The sequence below is a fragment of the Brugia malayi genome (assembly GCF_000002995.4).
Source record: "Brugia malayi strain FR3 genome assembly, contig: Bm_v4_ChrX_scaffold_001, whole genome shotgun sequence".
Lineage (NCBI taxonomy): Eukaryota > Metazoa > Nematoda > Chromadorea > Rhabditida > Onchocercidae > Brugia > Brugia malayi.
The window spans coordinates 21,225,369-21,249,006 of NW_025062479.1; the positions used below are offsets into that span (position 1 = coordinate 21,225,369).

The following is a 23,638-nucleotide window of genomic DNA, read 5'->3' on the forward strand; positions in this document are numbered from 1 at the left end:
TTTTATCAATAATTGATTGCAATAACAAAACTTTCAGCATTTTTCTGCAGGAAACTATAAAATTGAAAAAATTCACACTGTAAAATTTAAAATATTTTAAAGTTCAATAGATTATTGATAACAAATAACTTACCATTATGAAAAGGATATAATATAATTGAATAATAATTGTTAAATGATGTTAATTAAACGAAAAGATTTGAGTCATTCATCGAATACAACCTTTTCTTCATCTTTTGAAAGCAAAATTTCAAAAAAGAAAAAATCATATTTCAAATCAAAATTTTATTACAATTTTAAATAAAAGATGATGTCAGACATGTTTTTTTTTTTTTTTTGCTAAACGTTGGTCTAAATAAAATTCTTCTTTTATTGTACTTTATAGTACAAAATGAATAATTTTTTTTTATGTTCGAAATATTTCAAGCATTGCTTCAGACCTTTTCAAAACTATTTCTTACATATTTCTTCTGTTTCAAATATAATAATGATTGTTATGCTGTTTCTGTAAGAAATTTGCTTAAGTAATAAGTTTCTTTTCTCTGTTTTATCTAACAAAAAGGAAAGTACAAAAAAAAGTATTAAAATATTGGATATGATCTAAGATCTCAAAAACTATGAAATTAAGAATTTAAATAACCTTTAACATTTCCAGTTACAATCCTTTCAATTAAAGGATCAATTGAAAAGTCAATCTTGCTTTCTTTTTTGTTTAACAAAGCTTTTAATCATTTTTATTCAGAAAATTATTGAATCATTTACAAAACTCAATTTTTTTTTTTCGATAATCTGAGATTACTTTCCTTACATTCTTATTTTCCTTCTAAAATTTTTAACACCTTTCGGATATCTATTTATAGAAATGAACGTAGCTTAAGTGTTCATTTGAAATTAAATCTAACAATTATTTGTAATATTAATTATTTACAGTCACATAACCATTTGGTTTGATTTAATTTACTTTTCACATTCCATTTACAACTCTCATACTCTTGAATTACTGCAATTCATTCAAAAAAGCTAATTTTGTATATCTTAGAAAGTTATCGATTCATTCCCAGCAACTATGGGCTATCACTTATTTGAGAATATAATTTTTGTAATTTCATAAATTGGACACATTTCCGATCCTTTACCATTAAATTTATCTTTAAAATCTGGAATAAAAAATGAGAAAAACCATTTGAAAATGTTCCAAACTTTAATATCTTTAATGAAACCCGCAAACATAGAGAACATTTTTTAATCCTAATTTTTACCTGATATTTAAAATTTTATGGTTTGTGAACTGGTATGTATTCATCACAACGCTCGCTGGACGAGTCAAAATCTATTAATTGATGCTAATTACTGTTAATATTCGAATGAAAAGTAGAATAAAGGTTGAACATATTTATTGATGAAGAGAAGGTACAGGCAGTGAAACTTAAAATCTTCGCAAGTTAGATTAATCTCTGTCTGCTTACAACATTTTTAACTTTTTTGTTTTCCTTTTATTGGAATGAATACTGGAATGACCACCGTATATTGTTTCCGTAGTTTCATCATCTATTTCATGATTAATCCTGCAATAATCACAGTAAAAAACTATAATTTAATTAGTATTACTTAATCGCATTGTTAATCTGAAGAAGTGTTACGATATTTTACTGTGCAAATAACTGCAACGAAATGAACTTTAAGATGCAATAGATGTAAGTCACCATTTTTAGTAAGATTTTAAAAATATATGCTTAATTCAACAATAACAAGCTCCAAAAAACATATGCCTAACTAAATAATAAATTTGTCAACAATTATAAAACAACTAATATGTTGAATTATTCTTAATTATAATTATTGGGACATGAGATATTAGCGTATTGTTAAAAGCTTTTATGTATTAAGCTTTTCTGTTTTTTTTTTTTTTTTTTTCCTTTTTTTTTTTTTTTTTTCAGAATCCTCACAATAAAAATGAAATTTATGAGTATGAAGTTGGTCCGCAAACAGCAATGCCTTCCCATTTAGTTAGATGATTTCGAAAACAAACTCGCATACGACTGACGTTAACCCATTCCAGTTCCTCATCAAAACAAGCTATCAAAATTGGACTTCATCAATCTTCAAATTTTAAAAGCGAAGGTTTCAAAACTCACTGAAAACCACACGATTTAATATGAATTAAAAAAAAAAAAAAAAAAAAACAACAACAATGAATTCTCATTTAGTGAAAAATATAAAATGGAACAGCTCAAAACGACTAGTATTTGCCACTTAAATAAAAATTCTTACTCCAACAATAAAGAAATTAATCCTTAAATGACATCAAAACAATGATGAACATAAATAAATACCCGTCTTGAAATGCAGTGCTATGATACATTAACATAAAATTAGATAAATGTCAAGCATTACTCTATATATAAACAAGTCAAATACATCTCGCAAAATAAATCTGTCTATGGGACAAGCACTTTCCTCACTTTTTATAAATGTCTTCTAATTATTTTGATTCATCAACAACCACGCGTCATTATAAGTTTCAGAAAAATGTTGGACCAGGATATTTCTTATAAAGTAATTATGATTTATTTCGAGTAAGAAAAATCAGCTAGAAGTGGCTATTTCCATGAAGATATTCGTCATATTATTTCTATCTGAAAATATTGTTACTCAGAGGAGGAAAACTGAGAAAATGTTATATAGTTACGAAATGGATTCCGAGAGGGTAAGTTTTAATAACTTTTTTTCAGCCCAGAGTAATAATTCGATGCTACTAAAGAACACGACCAATCTTTTCCTACTATCTTCATTCGTCAGAAACAAAAATGGATCGAACAAAAAAACCTACTTCTTCTTTTTTTGTAAATACGCGTCATAACGCGTATACGCAAAACTGAGCATTTGTCGACAACGTGCAATCTGAAAACAAAACAGCTAAAAAATACGGTAAATTGCAACGAAGATATCGCTTAGCTATCCAGCACTCTAAATAAATACAATAACTGCATTTTGCATAAAATAAATGAAGTGTAATTCGAAAGTTTGTAATTAGCCAAATTTAAAAGATAAAACGAATGAAACAAAGATTTTAAAATACAATAAGCATTTGTAAGAATTGTACAATCGTTTGGTTGTTTTGAAACTATTAGCTTAAATTTTCTGAAACGAATATTATAAAATTTTCAGTTTAAAACGAAGTACTACTGGAGAACCAATTGTATTATTTGTTACCATTTAGGAGTCGTCTTATTTAATTAACTTCGCATAACTTAATTTATTAATATCCCTGCATTACATCATAACCACAGAATTATCCCATACTAAAAAAAAAAAAAAAAACACTAGAGCTTATTAAAACAATATTGAAATAAAAAGAATTAATACCTCATTTTATTATTCTAAGAACGGTAGTGTGTTTACACTTTTTAATGTTTTGCGGGGATTTTATTAATGATTAAATTATTATAGTTTACTGAATAAATTGTCTCCAATATACGATTAGAACAGTTAATTCGAAAAAATACGGACGTCGGCAAAATGGGCCTTTCAAATGGATTTCTGAGCCAATACAGTCAACTACCATAATGCAAAAAAGATTAATGCATTCAGTTCGAGAAGTTTCGTAAGGTACAATTTATCTGGATATAGCCAAGCATTTATCTTCAAGAGAAAATTTACAATGTCACTGCCTGAATATATTGAGAAAAAACTATAATTTGAAAAACAAATCATTAGTGAGTACGTAGTCGTATATCTCTAAAATTTCACTAATGAATTTTGATATTAAAAATCATAGTTCGCTCACATTTTTTTCACCGAACCGTTCCTCAGCTGAAGCAATTTTATTTTCTTCAAAATTCCGCAAAGTTACATTCATTCGTTTTAACTGAAACATATTCAAACACTAATAAAATAATGGTTTCTGACTATGACAAGTAAATACTTCAAAAAGTGAACGGAAACAATCCTGCAAAATAAGCTAACTTTTTCATCCATGTCAGGATTCGTCGGTGGAAAGCACATCCAAAAATGCTTCAGTAGCTCAGCAACAGAATCATGGATTGCTTGTAAGTCAACTAAATCTGTTGCGGTCAATTCTGTAATGTTTTTAGCTGGTGTTTCTGTAACAACACTGGCCATTCTTAAGAGATCTTCATAATCACTATCCGAATCGTCCTTCAAATCCTGCAATTATTTTCTGCAAATGAAAACTAAACTGAAAAAGACTAATGAAAAAGTATGAAATCAACGCCTTCAATAAATGCGAAAAAATCAGAATATCAACAATTAGAAATTTTTGTTTTTCTGAATAGCCCCAAACCGATTTTTACAACTTACGTCATCATAATCCTCATCCTCTGGCATAGTTTCGCATACCCTTAGCACAACATCTCGATAAGCCTGTGCCTGTTCATCGGTATAAAGTTTTGTTGGCTTGACTGCACCACTCACTGCGAATGAAATAAGATCTAACTCTTCCTCATGTTTGTCTATCCTTAACTCCTCACTTTCTAATACTATTTCATTATCATCCTCGTCTCCAGATTTCGATTTACTCGTCTAAATAGAAGAAGATTTAAAAGAGGATGGAAGTCAAAGAAACTTTATATCATTCGGATTGACAGTGATTAAGTAACGCTGAAGCGCTCAGTACATTTCAGTTCACGACGATCAAACGATTTAAATCAGTAACAGCAGACAGAGTTTGGTTGCTGGAATCTCAATTATCCATTTCGGTAAAAAAACAGAATCGCACAACTGCATAATGATCAGAGCAACTGGGCTTTACCAGATAATTAAACAATATACTACTCTCAAAACTCAAAATGGTTTGAATCAATTCTTGAAAAATCATTTCTCTCATTCTTAAAAGAAATCATACTTCCGTCATACATTCTTCACTCGTTTGTCCTTCCAAATCGGCAACAGTTGGTATTTCATTTTCGGCAGTGGTAAGTAGAACCCGCTCGGAATGATAATTGAATCTTTTCATTAAAATATCTTTTGGTGATGAAACATGTTGCGATAACGATGATATACTGTTCTAAAAGTTTAGTTTATGCAAAACATAAAAAAATTTTATTAAGAGATGTTTGAATATTTGTGGCAGTGAGAACTGAAAACCATAACCTACAATTAAAGAATCATCGTGGATATACGAAAAATCGAGAGTTTTATGAGCAATCTTCGTATCCAGTAGTTTACGCATTTCTGGAATAATTCAACATGATCCATGTCATTTCTATAATGAAAAAAAGGACGACGTAGAGGGCAAATTTTTTTTTGATAATTTCGACATTTTAGACCTCTGATAATTGCCAATCATAAAGTGAGCATAATAAATAAATACCAAACATTACCTGTATTATCAGCTTTAATACAATCCGCAAATGGATCGGACTGACTAGAAGCTACCTCACGTTCACGATGAAAGTAATGCGATTGAAAAAATCTGGCCCAAAATTCTTGCTCTGTCATTTCGTGTGGTACTAGTTCTAGATGCTTCCTTTCTACTGAAATAGAATATGAATTACTTGCTTCATTAAAAACAAATGAAATTAAATACTTAATAGAGCTAGAAAAACCTGCAGGGTAAGTTCGGAATATACTCTGGATTGTATCGATATTGAGATTTAACTTGACTCCATTCGTGCCTTCAGACTGTGCAATGCTGCTCAGAAAGCCACTTGAAACACCCAATTTGCCACCGTCTACATCCTTCTGAATTAAGCATAGCTTGGGGGATGGTAATCCATTCACCAAATTATAATAAATGAATAGCTATTGAAAAATCCATTGCTTTTCTAAGAATAACAAAAAAGCTATGTTTTAAGAACAGGATTTTTTTCAATGTAGATTTAGTACAAGAATATAATGGTAAATTTATATATTCAATGCAAGAAGGTAAGTTAAATTAGACAAAGCTAATTAAATTAGACGGGTCACAAATGGAAACACAACAACATAACGACAGAATTTGACTTTTAGTAAAATTTCGTTCCAAACTAACGTTTTGATAATATTCGCTCCAAAAATCTTGAGCAGATATCAGTTTCGACGCAACCAAATGTTTGTATATTTCTTGCAAATGTTTGTTGCGTTCTAAAATCTTCTTCTTTGCTTCTAGCTCTTTCGTTTTATTGTACTTTAACGATTGTGTAACATTCTAAAAGTAAATATGATGAGCATCGAGTTAATCAGTCAAAAAGCTTCCGGCTGTTGTTTAATCGGATATTAGGAATTTCTAAAAGAAAGTCTATGATTTAAAGTAAACCACAGCATATTTACCTGACTAACAATTTGTCTATGATGTATAAGAGCCTGTTGCAACATTTCTTTTACCAAATCGCGATCTTTAACATGCATCTGAAGAATACATGATACTCTTTTCACATGTAATATGGAAAACCCTCATACAAAAAAGTCTCATGAATCTGACAGATTAAACAAACAACTAATAGACTAATAACGTGCTGATGAATACATTTTAAAGAGACAGAATCATGAAACCATAGATGTTCATACACAGTAGCTGTTAATTCGAATTCCAAGTCTACCATGAATAATAACAAATCAAAACTTGCTTCCTTCCCAAGTGGATTAACGAAAACAAATGTTGCTTGTTCTTCATTATGCTTACATATCTGGAGCTGTGTTTTTGTTTTATTTGGTGGCGATATCCGTTGTCCTGGAATCCAGAAAGCATTTCGTAAACAATGAAAAGGATGAAATACTGAGGTGTTGATAAATAACAAGGAAAATGCATAGTCTACATAAAAAAGCATACCTTGTATTTCAAATTCAATTTCGAAAATTTCCAGAACAAAATTACGCTCTTTGCTTGAGTAAAAAAGGGAAAACTAAAGAAAAAACACTAAAATTTTTAATCCTTTAAAGTAGCAAATTATTTAAATCCCGTAACTTATTCCTTCTGATTTGATCTATCAGCTAACTTTCTTAGCTATTCGAAGTACTTCAATAACGCATCTCCAGTGAAATTCCTACCTCTAATATCGCTGAAAAGGACGACAAGTTTTTCATCCGAAGCGTTATCCAACCATTCAACCCGATCTTCATAAACATAAAAGGTACCAATAGGTGATTTAGAAGCACCTGGCATACGATATTTCACATGTTCGACACGCAACAGTAAATCTTTGTTAGACATGGCTGATATCCTGTCTGATATCCTGAAATCATTGCACAATGAAATTCTCACAAGTTTATAAGAGTATGATTTTACGAACGTAACAAAATACATAGCGCATGAGATAGTGAATAACATGTTGCAAGTGTGAGCAGAAAATACTAACCTACGTAGGAAGAATTGAAGATCTGGAATTAGGCAAGAGAAACACCACGAAATAAAAGGCAGCGGAGGAACTACTGTAAGAAGGAAGTTGATAGACATCAAGGAAGTACAAAGAATCACGGATTAATAGAAAACCAAAACAATTAAATTGTAAAAGTGGCGAAAAAAAAATACTACAAGGGAAACAACTCAAAAAGAGAGAGACAGAACGAGAGTGAGAGTAAAAGATCGGATAAAAAAGACTGTGAAACAAACAGGACACAGCATGACAAAGTATGCGAAATAATACGCTACCAGACATCAAGAGACACGCTGAAATATCGCAATGACAATGATTCTTTGCAGCATTGAGACGCTGTGAAAAATTTAACCTCCCAGTTCACTGTTTTCACACCAAAATTTAAACTAATTTCTCATTGTGGTAATTATTTGGTAACATTTCAGGTTTTGCCCATGATAAATTAAGATGGATTAACTTGATTTCCATTTTGTATATTTACACAGACTGAGAATGGTCGTTTTATTTGCTTAATTCGTTGGTATTTCATCACTTAAATTAATTGTTGGTAAATTAATTGGCAGATTGAAATTGGCAATTTTTGCAGAGCTTGTTGTTTAATATTGATTCTTCGAAATATTTAATTTGTTTTTCTATTTAGCACATTCAAAATTTAACTTGTGTATGGGATGCTAGATTAGATCATGGTTACGATTAATAAATTTTAGTTATAATTTCTAATTTAAAAAAAAAAAAAAAAAAACCGTACTCCAAAAAGTCGAAATTTCTACATATCACAAAGTTAATTTTTAAAAAAGATATTTTAATAAGCAGTCTAATTCACAAACTTTATTGAGGAGAGAAGGACGATAACTGTCGACAGATCCTGTTGATTCTCTCTTACACTGAAAGGTATCAATACAATTCCTTTAAAAGTGTTCACCAGTCATACATCTTTTTCAGGATTTTTTTAAAATTTCAAATTAGTATTTTAAATCTACATCTTTTCTTTCCCGTCTAGTTTAATTCCCTTTTATTTTATCACTGAAATTAAAAACAAGAATTATGAGTAAAAAAAGTAATTATTTGTGAATAATAAGGCTTGGTTTAGTTGCTTCATATCTTTCATTCCATTAAAAATTACTTTCTTTTTTTTTGAAATGTTAATAACTGTTAAAGTTAGCTTTACACTTCTAGAATTCCAGGTTTTTGACAAAAGAGAGGAGATTCAAACAAATAATGTCTTCCAGAAAACAATAAACTAAAAGAGCTCATAAGCTATCCGATGAATCCAATAAGAGCGCATTTGTTAAGGATACAATATTCTCAGCTCACTGTCTTGTATGAATCTTAAATGCTTAATATATTACATCTTCATTAGAAAATTTTTGCGTGATCTCTTTGTTGTGCTTCTTTACGTACGTAACATTATCACATCGTTTGATCAATGTATGACATGGGATGCCATTAGTCTTTTTTTTTTTTTTTTTTTTTTATTAGCTTCTATCACTGATTAATTATGATTGCTTAGACTTGTTGATAAAACTAATAGAAGTTCTAATTAATATGAGGAGATCTGAAGTAGAGGAGAAAATATTAACCATTAAACTAATTCTGGATAATAATTTTCCGTAAAGTTTGGAATGATAATTGGAAACAAATAGAAGCGCTATCAAAAAAAAAAAAAACCATTTGTCCAAGAAAAAAGAGGAAAACTACCTTTAATTTTGTTGCATACTATTGGCTTATTTAATTGTCGTACAGGTGGAAAATTCAGCAGATAACATTGAGGCAATGATAAAACTACTTAAATGTAATCAAATATCAGCAATAGAAATGGATGCATCTGAGGAAATGTTATACTATTTTCCATTATTTGCCATTAAGTCAGGAAATACCGTTCATGTTTGATTTACATTCTTCTTTTTTTTTTAACTTCTTCTTTTAATTTATTAATAAGTTTTGCGATAATTTTCAGTCTATGGAGTATATTTTTACCTACCAGCCTGCATTCATATCATTATCATAAAATTCTTTTACAACATTTTTAATAATTAATTAAGATTTGCTTAAAATTAACTGATATACAATTTGACTCATTAATTTGACACCGAGTATTAATGTTACATCGTAAATTTTTGACATTATTTTATCCTGTAGCCTTCAGATAATGTACTTCTTATATGGAAAACATAGCAGAATCTGAATGAAGAGACCTCGAATGATCTCGAACAGTGCATGCATATCGTGTTTATCTCTTCAAAAATGAGACTATTCTCTTTTTCTTCATGGAATTAAAAATTTGACTTCATATTAGGCCTCTAAATTTCAAAACAAGACGAAGTAATTTTATTACTTTGTTTTGTTTTGACAATGCAGGGATTAAAAATACTATTCAAAATCAATTTACTTTGATATTGCTCAAATAGATTTTTTTCAGCTATAGAAAAAAATAAGAAATTATCGGAAAGACAAATTCATCATCAGAAGATAGCAATGAATATTCCCTTTTCTTTTTTTTTTTTTTTTTTTTTGATTAGAAATTTAATTTTTCAAAAAAAAATTTGCAGTTTTGAATTTAGATTCTCTTAATTTTTCGATTTCATTGTCAAGAGTGATATAAAAGAACTCTAGAAAATTTAGGGCAATAAATCGAAATTATATTGAGTAACTTTTAAAAGTATTTGGATCAGTGTCGGTCGTTCTCGTTATTTCAGGTTGAACAGTCGAAAGATTGTGAGTTCCTTAATATTATTTCTTATAAAAGGTGTGTTCCTTTCAAACTTTTTTCTTCTCCCAAAATTACAGAAAATTTTTAGTTTAATTTCAGATTTTGCTGTTTGATCACATCTTAGGAACTCATTAACAGTGGATTCGCACAGAAAATTAATGGTTTGTTCTTAAAAACCAATTTAAAAGATCATTTATGCGGTCAATAGGTTTTTTAAAAAACAGTGAATAGGATTTTTTTTATCATATTTGTATTATTGAAGTGTACATTTGTTTTTCTTTACTTTGAAATTTGGAGTAGTAATTTCTTTTGAATAACTTAAATACTTCTGTAAAAATCAATAGAATTATAACTTTGTTCTAGAAAAATGACGCAAAATAATTAGTTATATACAATGAAAATTGCTTCTATTATTATTTTCATTCTCGTAAAAAATGATTTGTTGTCGCCGACGCTTGAAATGCGTGAATAGTTAATGAGTTAATAAGCAATCCCAATACTGTTTTCAATAACATATGATGCAAATTTTATGAGAATTTTTAATTTATACGACAAATTCAGTTGAATGCAGAATTTAATTAGCCGATTTTGTTTCTTATCTGTCTTTTTCAACCCAGTAGATAATTAATTAATTGACTATCCATCCATTCATATAATTGCGAATGAGTCATTGAAGGCTAAGCAACAAAATGCATTGCCAAAACTGCCGAAAATCACCGACGCAAAAGAAAGTATATTGTCGAATATGAAAGGTAAAATGGAAAGAGCAAGTGTATTCCTTGTTAATCTCTGTAGAAGCATTTGAATAATTTTTCTTGGCATTATTAGTATAACAAATCTATTTGAGAATAAATAATAAGTAATTATAAGATAATAAGTATTTATAATAATCAGTAATTATAAGATTAAAAAAATTTGTGCATTTTTTGAGTTGATCTCTCGTTTGCTCTACATTGATGCAATTAATAACTTTTTTTTTAACACTCCATCTGTCATTATCCAGTTGATTACAAATAAGTTATTACTTATCTAAATGTTAACTCCATAAAAATTTACAAATAAAATTCTCATATCTTACTGATAATTACCGTAATTTACAACTAGAAACAGTTTTATAAAGAATGGCTTATTCTACGATTTAAAGCAGTAAATAATTTAGTTAATAATGAAAATGAGGTCTATTTTCTGCAGAGCCCATACGAGTTCATACAGTGATGCGCGTGAATCAAACACGTAAAGGTGAAACGTATTTGGAACACAAAATTGAGCTCCTGGGGAATGATGGAAAAATTCAAAAACGTGATCTTACGTTACTGCAACCAAAAAGAATGCATTTGCAGCCAGCTGAAGTGAGTTAGTGGTTGATTTATTTAATTGAAGTTGACATGGAGAAATATTTATTTCAAATAATTATTTTCTTTAAATTACAATACTGAGAGTGATTGCTGGGTGCATAAATAGAGTGATAAAGTGCTGGGTGCATAAATAAAATGAAGTGAAAAAAGGTAAGCAAATAAATGAAAACAAATTTGTATTGAATATTTTAAGTAAATAGAATAAGCTTATTTTGAATCTCATATAATGAAGTTTTATCAAATAAAACTTTTTAGTTAAGTAATCAATTATTCTATGCTAACATATGATGAGAAATAGAAACGTTTAACATTAAAGTTTAACATTATGTCAAATATTTTGAAGAGTGATAAAAAATATCATCGACCAAAATGTAAGTTAACTTTATATGCTTGTGATGGATATTTACTCCTGACTAGAATGATGAAGATAACACTGGAAGATAAAAATATCGCTATGAACATTATGCACGAAGAAACTAGAATTTATGATAGTGATAATGTCAATGTCAGTAGCGGTATTTTATATTTTATTATTTAAAATTGTTTTCCTTTTTTTTAAAAAAAAAAAAAAAAAAAACAGTTATTACATAAAATAGTTTGTTTATATCTTTCACTTCTGCAGATTTCCAAAAATACTTCTTAGAAGAGACAGTAAGATTTGAATGCATTTAGATAAATGAACAGAAGAATGTGCTTTTAATATTTTTAATGAAATGTAAATGAACACAAGATTTGGACCATCGCAAAATTGCAGATTGCATAAAGAAAATTGATCTCATTTTAGTATTTTTTTTAGTAATTTATTATAAAATACCGTTAGCTTTGGTACCGGAAGCTACCAGTACTATGAGAAAGACAAGGAAAACAAAAGCAATCCAGAAATTTTGTCATTCAACTTGCAAAACGATATAATAGGACAATACTAACAAAAGACGCGATTATAAAATAATTGATTTGATCGAATTAAGATGCAGGAAAAGTAGCAAAGAGCCAAATAAAGTAATAGATGAAAACATTATAAAATTATTAATAAAATCCCTTACTGTTTCTTGCCTTACCGGAATGTTTTCTGTTCTCACTCCATTTATACTTACTTTACTTCTCGACTTTTCAAAACTTGGACATTTCTAATTTGATTTTAGCTTTAACTCTTAAAAGAGAAATGATACATATCAATGAATGAGAAGGCGAAAAATTATTTCCATTCAAACTATTTCATATATGCAGAATTACCGTAAAGTGACTATAATGAAAATGCAGCATAGCATTACTGGAAATATATACTTATCAGATATTAACTGCAACCTCTAATGGTCACCACAACAAGAAAGACATGAAATCAGCTGAAACTAATATTTGCAACTTCAAACAATTAGTTGATTATGGTGAAGGATTATTAACCATCGAAACTATTTTAGATTTATTAGCAGTGACGAAATTAAAGGTTTCAGTTATAGCCTAATTCTGGAATTTTAAATGAACTATAATATGTATGATAATTCATTATGTATTCTTCAGAAATTATACATATTAAACTCAGATTTTGCTTTTCTATATAAATATTTACAATTATAAATGAGGACATAAAAAAAATTCAGAATGTTTAAATTTCTCTATTTTTCTGGACAAATCATACGCATGGCATGAAATGCGTGATTATAGCACTGGTATTTGTGAAAGCTATCCGGGATCCTTATTTTCCAGGTTAAACTTTTCAGTTCCAAAATGATATCATATCAAAAGTGTCTAACTCATGAAATTTTTTCTTCTCATCGATATGACCCCAGCTATTTCATTGTTTAAAATGCTCATGAGTAAAGCTATGATATATTTATCAAATCTTTTAAACATTGTTTCAAATTCTGGTCAGTGATGGTATGCTATTTCAATGGAAGAAAGCACTTAAATTCATAGTTTCACATCTAAATTCATCGAAGGAAAGCAATTGTAGTGCAGCTTATATATAAGTACTTTTAATTATCAAATTATGTAGATTTTTGTCATCACCCATCTCTTTACCTTCAACATATAAGAAATGACGAAATTGAGTAATTAAACCGAATTTGGTGAAATGTCCATATTTAATTTCCTTACATCTAAATTTTTAGTTATTTTCCACCATCATGGAAGCTACCAGAACAGTTAAAAGTCACAGCACCACAACAAGCAAATTTGAAAAGCGATAGGCGAAATGATAATTCCCCTCCAAAATCCGGTTAGAGATGTTTGTTCCCATAAATCTACTGCATTTTAAGATCTGAGAACTGTTTAGTAATAGAAAAACAGTCAGGTTTGGATTTAAAGGTATATTATAATGAGACGACGATGTTGGCATTAACAACAATACTAATAATGCAAGCCTTAGATTTTGAGGCTTGTATTATTAGAAAAAGCAATCTACAGAAGCAGTTTTTATCTTCCTTTCATTTTCATTATAATTTTATAAAGAAGCTGGTATAAAATACAGCTATTATTTTACAACAACTGCACACCGTTTTCATTGCTATCCTATTTCATTCACCAAATTTGTGCTTGTAGAAATCAAATAATGTGACAAAAATAATTGTTTTGTAATGTGATTTTGTTTTTCTATGAATTTTATGAGTCCTAAATTTCAAACCTTAAAATCTCATTTGATATCTCGTTAATTTGCAGGATTAAGTGACACATCAATTGGTGGTGGTAGCGAATCAGATGGTAAGTATTCCACGAAATTGTAATAACATCAAAAAAGCTATCACTAACGATATTATTCTGAATGATATTGCAGATCATTCACCATATCTGCCTGTGAACCATGATTCCAGGTTGCTTCTTTTCTGTTTTACTTTACGTTTCTTCTGAATGTGCTATTAACTTAGTATTCAGAGTAATCAAGCAATACATACGAAACTGATTTTGTTTTAGCTCAGATAAAGGCATTCATGAAAGTAATCCACCCACTGCTGTTTGTAAAGCTTCACTAGTGAACATTGCTGCTTCACCTAAAAATGGTATTTTTGTATTAATTGTACAAATCATTTTAGAATCGCTCTTTAATTCTGTAAGAAATAAGTGCTTTTAAACATTTTTTACTCTTAGAAAGCCCTACAATAGTGCTTCAATTTATAGCGTAATTTCTGCTTCATCATTATCAGGACTGGTATATTTTCATTCTGCTTATTTTACCCCTTTGAAATTCTATTCTTATTTTATCCTTTTGTTTCGTAATTGCTATTTACATGAAGTTTTTCTTTCTACCGAATGTTTTTTTTTTTTTTCTTGATCTCTGAAATCACCATTTATTTCAAAAGAGACCTTATTTTTTAGGCTTGTTGCGCTCACATGAATATCCAGATGACATCTGCTGCCTCAAATCAGCCAACATCTGGAGCAAGCTATCACTAAAATTGCCAGAAATCATGTCCTTTTTATAAAGATATTTGTATGATTGCAAAATAGTTATGTTGTTTAATTTAATTATGGTCAAAAGGAATGTGTATCTTTTTTGAAATCAAATGAAGATAAGGAAAAGTTACGAAAGTTATGGCAAATAACAAATATTAGAGGAATGTATAAGTGTTTTTCAAGAAATTTTTTAAGCAAGATTTTCAATTTTACCTCAGAAGGTTTCAATAAGTTCGAACATTCTAAGTCAAAATTTAAAACTAAATTTGATAAGTTATATTTTAGGACAGTGAAAAAACCAGGGCCAGAGCCACTTAAAATCATTTGAATCTCTAAGGTGTATTTTTCATACATCAGATGAAAGCACCCAATTAGATTTTAGCACAGAGATGATTTCGCCAAAGGCACTGCCAGTGAGTTCTACGGAATAATGAATTCTTCGAAATGTTATGTGCACATGACAATATAAAATGTAATGATTGGTAACTGATGGCTAGTTTTTCCTTTTGCTAAAAAGATTATTTGTGCATCAATAATTAGCTTTCATCACTTTTTTTCTTTGTTCTCTTATATTTTGCAGATGGCCAATGAAGAATCTGGAAATGATACAAATAAAATTACCATTTTCTTATCCACAAACATGGATTAAATGTAGTTTATATCATTTAATAACTTTTTTCTAAGCGTCTGTTTCATTGCTGCGAATCATTGACAACTTCTGGCACACAAAAAATCTAAACTCATGCTTGCTTATTTTATTCTTGAGTGAATTTTCGAGAAAGTGCAATTTATCTGATGGACATTTATTAATGATAGATATGGTAAAACCATTTGATATTAGCAATTCATATTATTTGCAGGTGGCAGTAACAGCTGATATTAGCATGAAGCTTATCAATGAAGATGGGTCAAAAAAATGAATTAAATGCATTAAAAAGCAAAAAATTTGTTTTGATAACCAAGTTTTTTATGAAGATTGACTTTTTGCAAATTTTCAAATTTTGTATTTTTTCTAACAATCAAGAAAAAAAAAAGAGCAGAAAACAGCATTAATACAGTAGCATTAATCAATTAAACTGTCAAACACTACTGGAAGTGGAAATGACAAGAAAGTGACTGTTATGATTCCATTTACTAAAAATCAATAGAATTTTTAAAGGTTTCAATGAAATCAAATTTGATTAAATCAACAATTCATTTCAAATCCTGTCACATTAACAATATACCATTTCTATGTAATCATTGTTTCGTTCAACTCATTGATCAGATTGCTGTAGAACTGAGTCAGATTAAAATTCATAATATTCATAGATACTCATTATCAATGCAATGGGTACTGATTGATGTATGTATGGTAATATTTGCATTTATTTATATTGATTATAGAAAATGACACTTTGCAGACTCTCCGATTGCTATTAATCATCCACACTCATTCTGTTATTTTCTTCCTTGTCACATTCAAATGCTCTTTTTGTTTCCATTTTGCTGCTGTATTTACTTACCAGATTAATTAAATTTTGTATGTAGTTCTTAGATGAATTATGGGAATTTTGAGACGTCGTTGTCAGTTAAAAACTTCAACCATCTCTCATATTGTTTATTAGCGGTATGGAGAGATGTTCAAAGGAAAGTAATTCGAATTACAGCTAACTTGATAAATAAATTGGTTCGATGGTACTCTAGATTAGATGTATGTGTTCAAAGGAAAGTAATTCGAATTACAGCTAACTTGATAAATAAATTGGTTCGATGGTACTCTAGATTAGATGTATGTCGTCCTGCAAACTATTCAGAAATAAAGACTTTTTTTTTTTTATTTCAAGAAAACTAGAAAAATTTTTGTCCATATCTGTCTCTCAATGCTGCTACAAACACCTGTCATTTTAAAATTTCTACTGGTGAAAATTTCTTTCGCCCGCCGAAATTTTGCAGACAACTTTTAGAAAATTTTGGTTTTACGTTATATGCTTTACTTTATCATTTTCTTATTAGAACTAACATTTCATCTTTGCTGTTTTGTTTTTTTCCAATTTAATGCAAATTTTATTGAAGTGAGTATTTTCTGATTCCTAAATTAAATTTTTTTCCAAAAAAAAAAAGATCATTTTCATCCAAATATAGTTTATAAATGGCTTCATCCCAAAATTTCTTTATTTTATGTTTGTTACTACTAGTAGTGTTCCTAGAATTTATGGTAATTATATCAATTCATGATTTTTAATAACATTGGCTCAAATAGATAGAATTAGCACCTGACCAAGCTGATATATGCGATGAAGTGTATTTCTCTATACAACAATGACATATCTAATGGTTTGCTTATGCCTGTCTGTTTCTATCCATCTGTGGCTCAATCCAAATTTGCGGTCATAATCATGACTAACTAAATTGCATCTTTTATACCCGTTACTTCTGCACAATATTTATTTCAAGTCACTTTTGCAAATTGCATTTTTACTATCATAAATTCTATGGACCCTTTTATTTGCATCATTTGCATGGTATGTTTACAGCGATATCAAAGAATAATCATATGTGATTGCTAATTGAGAATTTCGTTGACATCAATTAACTTCGCCGACTTTATCTTTCCTTTTCTTTTTCAATAAGGAAGTAACTATGTGCATGATAAATTTGTAATATATATCAACAATAAATTATTTATGAATACTATAATAAAATTTTGAATGAAAAAGTTAACGTCCACTTTACAAATTTTGGTAGCTACTGAAAATTAGAAATTTTGATAATTGTTCACAAAGAGCACTTTACAAAATAAGAGTTATTCATTTAGAGAAACCATCTTCCCATCCAATTTATTATTCTCTTTTCCTTCTCCTTTTCGTATTTGTTTATTTCTTGATGTAGGCGAAAAACTTTCATAAACCGATTAATCATGCCATTTGTATTGATATTTGAAGTTTTATAATCAAACAAGAATTCTACACTGCTGCTTATTAAGTTTAAACTGCTTTCATAAGTAGCTTTTTAATACTAAAATGACTGTGGAAATTTTTGCCAACTTTCAGCAGTTCTTGCTTGCTTATTCGAAATTATGCGATTTTGAAACTCTTCATATTTCTGCTGACTTTGTAAGGTAATCAGAAGTTATTCCGATCGAGGAAATTTTCAACTTGAACCTAAACTAATTTCATCCCAAGCTGATATTCCAAGTTGTGCCGATTAATTCACAAAACTCAAATATGAAGCTATTTTTAATTTTGGTGGTTATTTAATTAGATAATAAACTAGTAGTTTTCGGGTAGTTAATTAAATTTGATGCAACAAGAAAAAGTTCAATAACATACATGGTTGAAGGAATGACTCTTGAATAGTGCACTGCTGTACTTGCACATCACCGCATTGTAGTTATGATTGCGCTCCTCATCCTTCGGGAGAACACCTCTGAATTTGGGTCGTTTTGGCGGATGCTGCACTTCCACTTCTCTCCTAGCCACTTTCCGTTCCTACTCTGTTTGATCTTTTCGTATGGTTGTGATCTTATTTCCATCTTTACCTCCTGTTGTTCTTCCGCTCTACTGCACCATGCCGTTTCATTTTATGGAACTAAAAATATTCCAAGAGGATGATGACAAGAAAGAAGAGATAATATGATTTGATCGACTTTAGTGATAGGTCAAATTAGTTACGGGGATTTCCGCATTTCCGAATTTTCAAATATTCGCGACATTGATTTCATTCTTCTCATCCGGTTTGTGCATATTCTTTTGTTTGAGATGATCAAATTTCAGTTTTCTCCAGTCTATCATGAGTTAAATTTCATTTTTTTTCAACTGTAATTTATCCTTTCTGCTGTAAATACTAAGCATATCACGTAGAACAAAGGAATAAATATCACACGAATGAAGAATTATTGTATCTTTTATTATTTTTCAAAAATTATCAGGAAGGATGGGTGAAATCTAAATTATTTCCGTCAATAATTCAAAATACAATCCTTTATTTTTCTATTTGTGATTTGTTCTTTGTTCTTTTTTTGTTCGAATTTTAATCCAATTAAAATATTCTACTTCTCAAATCAATGCTATTGAATTATATTGTAATATTAATCTGAATTGAATGAATAATTTCGTAATCACAGATACTGAAAAATACTGAAGAAAGTAAAGAAAACAAATTTAACAAAAAGTAGAAAAAGAGAACTTTCGTGGGTTTTTGTTCACAGATTGGTGTATTTTTGTTAGTTCGTAAATTACTCAGCGCAAAAGCATCTTAGACTGATACCTTCTGCGCTTTTCTCTGCATTCAACTGCAGCAAGTACCGCCTAGCAACAGCATTTCAGCATAAAGCATCATCACTACAGACGACAACAAGACACAACGATTGTAAGGGTATCAGCAATACCCTTCGTAACAGTTTTTCGTATGTGTTCCCCTTAACTGTCTCTCTTTTTGCTTGCAAGTTTCCAACAGATCAATCCACTTATATTTGATTATATGAGTATTTAAAGTTAACATTTTGATAAATAAACTACCCTTCAACTGTTCCGTCAGAAATTTCTGTCAGATTCATTGAGCAGTGAAAAGAAATATCTCGGAAGACGTTTCATGCTTGAACTAATTTGAAATTAAAAAATTTTCAAATTCTTTTTAAAAATTTCTATAATTTCGACTTTAATTTATTTAAGGATGCTAGCATGCATATATATATAAGTCCTGAAGCTGAACTTTAAAACTCGAATTGTTTGTTGGACTGATATTTCAAACATGATTTTTAAAAAGAACTTGCTTCACTTGACCTAAAATGGATTCTGTTTTTATTTACAAACTTTTCGCGACGTACATCACTCACCATTGTGCACACAACAGAATTCATAGAAAAAATTTTTGCCCATACCTGTGTATGCTGCAAATGAAATGTAAAGTGAAGTTCGGTCCTTTAAATCATAACATTGTTTACCAAAATGAACATCAGCGGGAATTGATTTGTTTTCCATCAACGATTTGATTGTTAGTTATTATTTGGTACATCTTTTTCTTCCAAGATTACTAATATCGGTAGTGAATGATCAACTTTTCTTTAATTCATCAGCTGATCAGACTATTGTTCCCATTACCTAATTAATTATACTCATCAAGGAAACATTTTATAATGGTTGGGAATAGTTGCTTTTTTTGCAAAAATTAGCAATTACTTTGTCCAATGAAAATGATATGTTAAGTAAGGTTAGATAATACACATATATCAAGCATATACATTAGGAAACTTATATCAGACTGTACAAGTAAAAAATGTTATGCACTTTCTTTTCTCTTTGAAATTTGAACACTTGCATTACGACAGGTGTAAAAAGGTTGATAATATAAGCAAACAATGATGGTATAAGCAGTAGAATGATCATTTTAGACATATGATGGGAGGATAGATATATATGCTATTAATGAACGGCCTAGTAAGTAAACTTACCTAGGAAAGAGACGGGATTGTTCTTAAGAAAATCTATTTGGTGCCTTCTCATATTCTATTAATATTAGACATTCATCATTAGTGGAAATGACAAAATAGGAATCAGAATTCAATATTTGCTCTTTTTGACCATTAATCGGTTTTTCGTATTTCCTTCGCAAATTAAAAGTGGAAAAGTTAGATATCCAATGCAGTGTTTCATTCCTATCTATTACTGTTATTGTAAAATATAATATTTCATTTTCTTGGATTACCAAATCGAGAATCTTAGTACATTACAGTTCGGGCATGATCATAACTTGAGGGTTGGTAAGTATCATTTAATTGAGCATAGTAAGCAAAGGAATAAAAGTTAACAAGATTAATGTGCTTTCTATTTGAAAACTTTTCAAATAATTAATTTCATTTATAACATAATGATTAGCATTTTTTGAGGAAAACTTCAAGAATCTTATAGAATTCTCGATGTGATAATCCAAGGAAATGAAATATTCTATGAGAGCGATATCAAGTCACTTTAGATGAACGTCTTTTCTAGATAGATTTGGTCGATTTTTATAGTTTGTTTTTGTATTTCTATGTTAATATTTATGAAAAGATATAAGTGACCGAATATATGAGTTTTCAGTATTTTGTAGAAAATATGCTTTTACATCCTTTCTTTTGCGGTGTAAAATATCTTTTTACACTACGGATTGTTGAGAAAAAAATAACAGTCATAGACAATATCACATTTGAATTGAATTAGTATTTTTTAATTTTACTATAGTAATAATGTCAGTATAATTTGTCAGTTGAGTAATGCAACATTTACCGTCAGTGATAAATCAAATTTTCGAGATTAGTTTTTAGTTGCTTGATGCGGAATGCTCTTCTCGCCATTTTCATATGCTTAATCTTGATATCTTACACATATTTAGGATAACCAATGATTGCGATTTTTCATAATTTGTAATGAAAAAGAATTATATGCAACAGTTAAATTCATTTTCAGAGTGCTTCTTGACAGCAGTGGATGGGTGAAACTGAAAGACCGGTGCGGAAAAGCACACCTCCACCTCCGTATAGCCCCGAAAGACCACCACCACCCTATTCGAAGATGATTAATGTAAGACTGGACGATTTAAATGCAAACGAAATCAAAGCAAAAGAAGAAATGACTTGTAATGCGCTTCATCTTCCATGTACACCGTTTTCTAACGGATCCATTACCTCTGTTGTTCATCCACGGCTGGTTTCAGCTCCTATTAACACTTCAGAAGGTATCAATCCAGCTTCCGGTAAGTCAGTTCAAATTATAGAAATTTCAAAAATAACACAGATCTGTAAGATTGTTGAGAGATAATTAAAAAACTCATTTTCTTACTATAAATTTTAAAAGTGTTCCATTTTGAAGGGTGAAATTCTCATAATATACTTCTTTTGAATTTCAAGAAAAACAACTTAAACTAGTTTAGCTTTTTGCAATATCATGTAATTGGTTAAGGCAAATTTAGTATGAATTCAATCACCTCACTGTAGTGTTGTTTGATTGATTTTCAAGGATAATTTATATATGAATATATAGAGAATATATTCCGTGACATGAGACTTTTTTTGTTGGGCAAGAAGAATTATGGAAGAGAATTTGATGCGGAGAGTTCACTAATAAATAAGAGAAATAGACATAGTGCTTCAATTAAGTCATTAGAATTTTATTGATGAAGTAAATTTTTTCAGGACCAAGTAATGCAGCATTTGCGATCGCCAATTATACTGTTAAGAAGGCAATAACTGCGGAGCCACATGACGAATTTTGTCCCAGGTGTCAGGTATTGGCTTGAAAGGATTTTTATTTTTAGTACATTTAGACTAAATTCAAAGTTGATTAAATATCATTTTTTTAAATTTGCATTTCAAAACTAAGGAAACTAAAAACAATGTCAAGATGATATGATTCATTGTCCATAAGATAATCTCTGAAAACACTGAGTTAACTTATATATCATTACCTTTAGCTGATAAACTGACAATTCAGAACTAAACCTGATACAGTTTAACTTCAATTTAGGAAATTTATTTTGAATTTTTAGAATTTTTTTCAAATTTTTCAAATTTGAATTTTTTTCAAATTACTTTATATTGGTTTCTATTTCTTACTTTATTAAGTACAAATGGTAACAGTTTCATTAGTGTTTGTTCAAAGCTATGAATTGTAAAGTTCAATTACAGTGTCGAATACGTACCAAGCAAAGCCATAAATCGGGTCGTCTCACATGGTTACTTGTATTTATTATCCTTATTTTATTTTTTCCAATAGCATTTGTACCATTTCTAATTGATTCCTGTAAAGATGTATGCCATTATTGTCCTAAATGTAATATGTTATTGTCCGTTAAGAAACGATTCTTCTTCTGATAGCTTTGCTGTTGCGAACCATACAAAAGGAAATTTCATTCGAAGATATTCCAAAAAAGTGCAGGAACTTTTTAATCAGCTTACTTTATGAAAGCTCATTATAAATTCTATCCAAATTTTAACCGTTTTTTTTTTTTTTTTTTTTTTTTGGTAAGCCAGTGTTAATTTGTTTGAATTTTCTAGGTATTTGATAAAATGGTCTAAAAACTGGCTTTTCCATGTAAATATTTGTTTTTATTTTCATTTTACAAAAATATGCCTCAACTAGTTTGTTTACGATGATGCCATATCTGTGTACATTTGTTTGTATGTGTCAATTTTTCTCATTACTTCCACCACTCAGTTCTCTTCCCTAATCACATCTTATCAATTAACTAATGCAGGTATCAACCATTAAATTTTATATAATTTAATAGAATTTTCTATTAATCTAAATCATAGAATTTTCTGCTACATTCTTTTCTATCATTTTTAAAGAAAAACAGTAGAGCTTATTTTGGTAAGAAATGGGATTTCTGACCTTCATTCCATCATTCTCCAACGAACACCAGTTACAATAAAACTGTTAAATGCTATTAAAACAAATTTATTACATGTGGGAGTAAAATGTAATATTAAAATGGAATGTAAAGATAAGTATTCAACACAATTATTATGACATAAAAACATAAAAGAAATATCGAAAATTGCTTATTGACTGAAGCGACTGATATTTGGATTTCTGGAATTAGTTTTTCCAAGAATTTAAAAAACTTAAGATTCTCAAAAACTATTCATTTCTCCATGGTATGCAACAAATATATAAATATAGAGCTGAAATCTGAATTTAAAAAATGGAACAACTGCTAACATACGAAGTTACTATCACATCTGATTTGTCACCTTTTGTTGTTCATCAAATTGGTTTGATTATTCTCAATTTTTTGCTAAAAAAGTAGGTTTCGGAAAAATTCGGCATGACTTATTGTATAATAAATAAATAAATTATATGTAGAAAGTGTGAACAAAGATAAGGTAAAAAGCGAAATTGCAGATACACTTGCAT

At 29.4% G+C, this 23,638-nt stretch overlaps 3 protein-coding genes across 3 annotated transcripts; 2 read left to right on the forward strand and 1 right to left on the reverse strand.

The window, feature by feature from the left end:
- Positions 1-1,462: 1,462 nt before the first annotated feature.
- Bm5177 (BSD domain containing protein) lies at positions 1,463-7,393 on the reverse strand (the record flags this gene model as incomplete). Its single annotated transcript, XM_043075629.1, has 14 exons — positions 1,463-1,565; positions 2,831-2,901; positions 3,788-3,868; positions 3,967-4,167; positions 4,321-4,542; positions 4,865-5,026; positions 5,117-5,193; positions 5,343-5,495; positions 5,568-5,703; positions 5,993-6,148; positions 6,271-6,348; positions 6,567-6,670; positions 6,988-7,172; positions 7,296-7,393. 14 exons carry the CDS (start codon positions 7,391-7,393, stop codon positions 1,463-1,465), a joined length of 1,827 nt encoding a protein of 608 aa, XP_042931563.1.
- Positions 7,394-10,181: 2,788 nt separating this feature from the next.
- On the forward strand, positions 10,182-14,794 carry Bm11020 (Uncharacterized protein; the record flags this gene model as incomplete). Its single annotated transcript, XM_043075630.1, has 10 exons — positions 10,182-10,184; positions 10,700-10,775; positions 11,215-11,372; positions 11,722-11,893; positions 12,977-13,082; positions 13,487-13,593; positions 14,034-14,075; positions 14,149-14,185; positions 14,286-14,371; positions 14,688-14,794. The coding sequence occupies 10 exons, from the start codon at positions 10,182-10,184 to the stop codon at positions 14,792-14,794; spliced, it is 894 nt and encodes a 297-aa protein (XP_042931564.1).
- Positions 14,795-21,211: 6,417 nt separating this feature from the next.
- Bm3409 (Uncharacterized protein) lies at positions 21,212-22,593 on the forward strand (the record flags this gene model as incomplete). The annotated part of the gene is made up of 3 exons (XM_001898373.1): positions 21,212-21,476; positions 21,916-22,007; positions 22,408-22,593. 3 exons carry the CDS (start codon positions 21,212-21,214, stop codon positions 22,591-22,593), a joined length of 543 nt encoding a protein of 180 aa, XP_001898408.1.
- Positions 22,594-23,638: the final 1,045 nt, after the last annotated feature.